The sequence below is a fragment of the Scardinius erythrophthalmus genome (assembly GCF_964197995.2).
Source record: "Scardinius erythrophthalmus genome assembly, chromosome: 21".
Lineage (NCBI taxonomy): Eukaryota > Metazoa > Chordata > Actinopteri > Cypriniformes > Leuciscidae > Scardinius > Scardinius erythrophthalmus.
This window is the reverse complement of record NC_138241.1, coordinates 37,506,763-37,513,134: the sequence shown is the minus strand read 5'-3', so window position 1 is coordinate 37,513,134 and position 6,372 is coordinate 37,506,763. Positions and strand designations below refer to the sequence as shown.

Below are 6,372 nucleotides of genomic sequence, written 5' to 3'. Positions count from 1 at the left end.
TTCTGGAAGCATTCATAAGTCATTGAATCCCCTATAGTATCCCCTAAGCTGTGAGCAGAGGATCCAGTCGCTCTTTCAGCATCACTAACATCTACTAACCCCATCACACCGATTCTCTTCATTAGTACCTTCTTTTTACTGTGTGCATTTGTGTGTGAACATGTATTTGTTACAATGCTTTAGCAATGCTTTTTTTAATCCTTTTTTACCAAGCCAAATAACGCTATTTGAATTTGAATCTGAATCAGAGAGAGAGAGAGAGAGAGAGAGAGAGAGAGAGAGAGAGAGAGAGAGAGAGAGAGAGAGAGAGAGAGTTGAAGGAGCCACATTGTGTCAGTGTGTGAGGAGAGCAGGCAGAGGGAGAAGCAAGCGCACACATACACACACACCTCATTAACACACATGGAAAAAGAGGGAGAGAGAGAGAGAGAGACTGGATTCCTTGCTCATACCGCCAGCATTCCTGGTTTTCCTGATGCAGCGCGTCGAGGCTCCGATCCGCAGAAGAGAGTGTGTGCTAGAGAAGAGCAGATCCACAGCTGACAGATCTGAGGACGAGCGGTCAGGACACACTCAATCCCACGGCATCTGCATTCACAGGACAAAGAACCACACGCACACATGAACCAGTGAGGCGATCACCAGCACACCTTGACGGTTTCACGCTACAGTAAGTGGATTTCCATCTAAAATAACTTACCAGCTCTAGCTGTAAGTTTTTAGTCTGAAGCCAAAAAGTGATGTTCGCTTTAGTCTGCTTTTTCCCCGTGCTGAAACCAAACCCCCCTCTGAGACGTCCACAGCAGCCTTTTCTGCACACTCCAAACTTAAGTGGATTACATCCGAGGCATTTGGGATTTTTGTGGGCTGTAATTTGAAAAGACATGCTGGACCGCAGGATACAACACGACCAGGGAAGAACTGTGTGTGTTTGCTGTCACTTTTCATATGGATTACAGCACTAATCTGTTCTCATCGAGCACACACACGCATGAGGACGGTCCACAGCTCGTCATTATGGTGAACTTCACTCAGAGGAGAAAGTAGGTGTCCAGTCGGTTTCTTTTAAATGTCTCCTCTGAGAGTACATTAAATGCATCTGTGTCTGGCTGATGGCCACAAAAAAAAAAGAAAAAAAAAAGATCTTTTTAATGCAACTATAAAGATTCTGAAACAGTGGCCAAAACACTATCAGACTAGAGATTTTTTGAAGATTTTACCTAAACATGATGGTTTGTGCATGTTGGTGATTGAAGTGGTTTTGTTTGTGTCCAGCTAGTGAACCCTGGACCTCAGCCATGGGAGCAGTGTTGGGGGTAAGAAGAGTCTGAGCGCTCCCAGAATCTCCAGTGCTCCTCGAGGAGTCTCCCAGAAAGGGGTTGCAAGGGTCCGCCGGCCCGGCTCACGATGGTGCCGCCTCCTCCCACCAACAAGCCCCACGTCTGCTTGTCCACCATCATCATCATGAGCAGCATGGCTCTGATGGACGCCTACCTCGTGGAGCAGAACCACGGGCCGAGGAAGATCGGCATCTGCATCATGGTGACGGTGGGCGAGCTGTGTTTCCTCATCGTGCTGAGATACGTGGCGGTGTGGGTGGGCGCAGAGGTGAGGACGGCAAAACGGGGATACGCCATGATACTTTGGTTCCTTTACATTTTCGTCTTGGAGATTAAGGTGTATTTTGTTTACCAGAACTACAAGGCTGACCGTAAAAGCCTGGATGCCTTGGCCCGCAAAGCTCTGACGCTCCTGCTGTCCATCTGCATCCCTGTGCTGTTCGTGATTCTGGTCGCTATCGACCACATGGATTACGTGAAGGCTTTCAAGAAGAAGGAGGAGATCAGAAACCGCTTGTTCTGGGTGGTGGTGGATCTGTTGGATGTTTTGGACATCCAGGCCAACCTGTGGGAGCCGCAAAAGAAAGGGCTTCCTCTGTGGGTGGAAGGACTGATGTTTTTCTACTGTTATATTCTTCTTTTAGTGCTGCCCTGCGTGTCTCTGAGTGAGATCAGCATGCAAGGCATCAACATCAGTCCTCACAAGATGATGCTCTACCCCATTCTGAGTTTGGTCACCATTAACATTGTCACTCTCTTCATCCGTGGAGGGAATATGCTCCTCTATAAGGACAACAGAGTGTCTGGGATACTTATGGCCAAGAACATCCTAGCCCTCGTTCTGAAGACGTGCAGCTTTGTGCAGTACCGGAAACAGTTGCAGAGCGCCCCCCCTGGGTTCGGAGTGGAATTACAGAAGAATTCTGTGCCGTCCGGTCGATCTGTACAGACGGCTCCTCAGGTAGTGTTACAGGAGCAAACGCCACTACCGGAGGTCACCACGTGTGAACATACGTGACCTGGGATCTGGGGACTGCACCTGCAAGGACACAACATCTCTGATGAAACAATGTGGATGTATGAGACATATTGTCATCTTAATGAGAAATACAAGTGGGGCATAATGGAATAAAGGCAGTCGGTAATTGCATAATTCAAAACTTTCTTTCTTATATATATTTGAAAGCATACTATTCCACCTTTCTTAATATGCCAATGGTCAAACTCCAACCTTTATACGTGGCAGTGGACTGGGGTTCAGGTTGGGCTGGTTAGTATGGTCCAGTTGGCCTCTGCTGGTAGATGTCATAAATGTCTGCGCGCAAGCAACATATAAATCACAAATATTTCATTATATTACAGTAGAAGTTTCACAAGTGACTGATTGTTTTTGGAGGCTCTTGACTTGACATTTGTTCTGTCTGCTGTCTTTGCCGTCACAGCTCAGGATAGTCACCAATGAAGGGTTTGGGACTGCTTTGAGACACAGGTGAAAATGATTCGGCGTACTAGTTACTTAATAAAATGATTGTTGCATACTGCTGTACTGTCACTGGTTTATGTATCTAGCAGAGCCAAGTATGATAGTAAACCATTTCAAACTTAGTCTGATCATAAATAGTGTTGTAAGTCTAACAGTCACTTTGAATAACTGTTAGTTTGAGAAGATCAATGAGTCTATCCCATAAACTCAAGGTTTCCTCATTTTATCAAACACATTGCAAGGTTTATAGAGATCTATTTTTAAAGGTTTGTGATGAGACAATAGAAACGAATGTGATTCTTTTGGGATTGTGATTACCTTTATTTTCCAGTCATGAAATATCAAAAGCTTTAGGTCACTATTCATCCAAGCCAATAGGCATGTTTAAAACAGCAACATAAAAAGATGAGACGTATAAGAACAAAACCCCATTAATGCAGCAAACAGCCTTTTAGTAGAAAAGGGGGGAAGACTGATATTCTGTGATGCTTTGATAAAGAATTGTGTATATTTGAGTGGTTGGGTGTGTTTGTTAAAGCATGTTTCACTCAGGTCAGACACACAAATTACTGATTAGACTGCAGATCGAGTATGTCTCGCATCCTAATTCTGATGAGGGCTTTTAATTAAACAGCATTACAAAGAGAAAATGACCAATGATTTTCCTCTCTTCATTTTAATCTTCAATTAGTGGCTATCTAATTGCAAATGCAGTTCCTTTTTGCCAAAACTATTTATCTGAAAATGCTCTTCTAACAGCTTGTCCGCTGGTGTAGTTAGTTATGTGATCAATGAATGAAGACAAAACTCTAGTAGTATGCAAGATGATGTTTTAATTTGATCATGTTTGATGTTGGTTATGAATTAACAGTGAATGTACTGCTGTGTGAATAACTTCAACAGGCTAGTCTTGTGATGAAGAAACAAACCTGTTACTGCCTGCATTTGCTAACCTGACACGAAATGAAAGAAACTGACAGAGATTCACTTCAAAAACATCCTGGGAAAATTGAAGCATCTCAGAACACTGTAATAAAGATGCATTTCTTGATTTTATCCATGAGGAACATGTTTAACATAATTAAGTAAATAGGATCAATTTTGATTTCATATTGAATTTAAACACTGGATTTTATTCATAAAGGTTTGGCGTTGACTTCTTGTCTTTAGCTAGTCTTTGTATTTCTGTAGCGTTGGTGTATTTGTGTATCCTCTTCATCATTGCCAGGAAAACAGGTGGTAATATTCTCAGGTTATATTTGTAACCATTAAAACGAATGATGACTGAGACGTCTCATTGATGTTCTGTGGAACTGCATGGCTTGAACACAAATAGTCATTCAAACCCCATCTGCAGCCAACCCTTTTATATACCATTTGTTGTGTTATTTATAATGTCTAATTTTACATGCAGTAATATTGTGAATATATAAAACAGCAATATTGTGAAATATTATTAAATATGAAAAGAACTGTCTTCTATGTGAATATATTGTAAAAAGCAATTTATTCCTCTGAACAAAGCTGAATATTTCACAACATTACTGTTTTTGCTGTATTTTTTTTTTTTTTTTTTTTTATCAAATCAATGCAGCCTTGGTGAGCAGAAGAGACTCTTTCAAAAACATAATTGTAATGTTTCCAAACTTTTGACAGGTCCTGTAATCAGAAGAGGCCGCCACATTTTCTGATCTGATGTAATGTTAACAAGTTTGGACTCTGCTTTTACAGCATGTGCACAGCAATATTATTTCTAATATTTACATTAGGGCTTTGAAAGTAGCGCAGCAGTCATACTTCACATGGTGCACTAGGTGAGATCAGATATGAAGTTCCTCTGCTCAGATCAAAATTCATTTTCAGTTAGATTGGATTATCTAAATTTGTTTATACTTTTTGGAGCTTGACAACCACAGCCCGGATATTATGCTATACGTCTCCTTTTGCGTTCACCTGAGGAAAGATAAAATTATATTGGTTATGAATGACACAAGAGTGAGTAAATGAAGACAGATCCATTGTTATGCTCGTCTCTCCCTCTGCGTTGGGCTCTTCTGTAACGTTGATGTTTGTCTTCAGGGTTTTTTTCTGCACAACCTTTACACAAAGCCTGAAGATGCTTCATTCATGAAGTTGAAGTTGAATAAGTTCTCTGTACTCTATGTTTACCAGGCAGAAAACACACATGAGAAATTTCATCAGAATACCTAATGACGTACCTCAGTTAACTCTCTCCAGTCTGTCAGATCAAGCTCATTGCAATTAAATCCTTTAACTACAGGGTGACCAGAAGTCCTGTTTTTCCTGGGCCAGTCCCGTATTTCAGCTCTATTTTTAGTGTCCTGACTTATTATGAAAAAATCCTGCTTTGACCCATATTTCTTCTTTCCTAAATAGTCTTTGCAAGGTGATCATAAAAGTGAATAAAGCTTCTGTCACACGAGGATAGCCTAATAAAAGGTAGCCAATCTCGTCATAGTATATTTTGGGAACAAATTACCATCCAATCACAATTCCTGATTGATTAACTTGCAGTTAGAGAAGGAGGGATATTAGAAAGCACAGAGGTGCTAGTCTAAGTCAGACGTGAAGATGTCAAAGAAGCATGTGTACATTTAATGAGATCTTCAAAAAGAGATTATCATTATTATGTTATTATGTGCAGTAAGTAAATAAGTAAATCTTCAAAGTAAATATGTTAATGGATTTGTAGTATACTTATTATGAAATAAATGTAATTTAAATACATTTTGGTATAGGTTTTTTCACTAGCTACTTTAACTAAGATTAATAAATGCTGTTTATGTTCACTTCAATATTTACTAATATTATACTAACTTATATTAAATAAGTGCTGTAAAAATATATTGCTGAATCCAGCAGAGCTGGTTCAGGTTAGGTTTAGGCTTAGGGTTAGGGTTAGGGTTAGGGTTAGGATTCAGGTTAGAAGAGTGAAGGAACAGCAGGGTTGTACAGTAGGAATCGAGGGAGGTAGGTTCTGTTCCAGCGGCAGACCTGAAAGACAGCGTCGACTGATGAAATTTCAAATTAAATAACATTAAGAGCCATCCAAATAAATAAACAAATAATAATGATTTAATTACTATTTTAAAAAAGCACATAAATTTGACAATGCCTTTAAAATCATATTCAAACTTCTAGTAAAATAACCAGAAAAGCAATATACCAACCACAAGAAGCAAGCTCATACTATGAATTGTATTAGGAACAGGTTTGAGAACCACCCCAGACATCAACATAGTGTTGGCCCAGATCCGGCCCACATCTGTTACATTTGGATTCCATGCGTACCAAATATGGGCCGGATCTGGGCTGACACTATGTTGGTGTCTGGGACTGCATTAGATGCTTATAGGATATGAATACCTCAACTTTCCAGACATACAGTATGGTTGCTCATCCACTCTTGATCAAAATACTTCAAGCGAAAAAAGTTAGATTTCTGACAAAGAAAACATGCATAAATGACCTACAATTTCTTTTGGCAGACACTGAATGGCTGCTCTTGTCTTCTCTAATCTCTCTTCT

At 40.3% G+C, this 6,372-nt stretch overlaps 1 protein-coding gene across 1 annotated transcript; it reads left to right on the top strand.

Annotated features, from left to right (window-relative positions):
- Positions 1 to 335: 335 nt before the first annotated feature.
- LOC308681640 (transmembrane protein 121) lies at positions 336 to 4,110 on the top strand. The gene is made up of 2 exons (XM_081350724.1): positions 336 to 1,043; positions 1,276 to 4,110. Exon 2 carries the CDS (start codon positions 1,408 to 1,410, stop codon positions 2,356 to 2,358), a length of 951 nt encoding a protein of 316 aa, XP_081206850.1. The 5' UTR covers positions 336 to 1,043; positions 1,276 to 1,407; the 3' UTR covers positions 2,359 to 4,110.
- Positions 4,111 to 6,372: the final 2,262 nt, after the last annotated feature.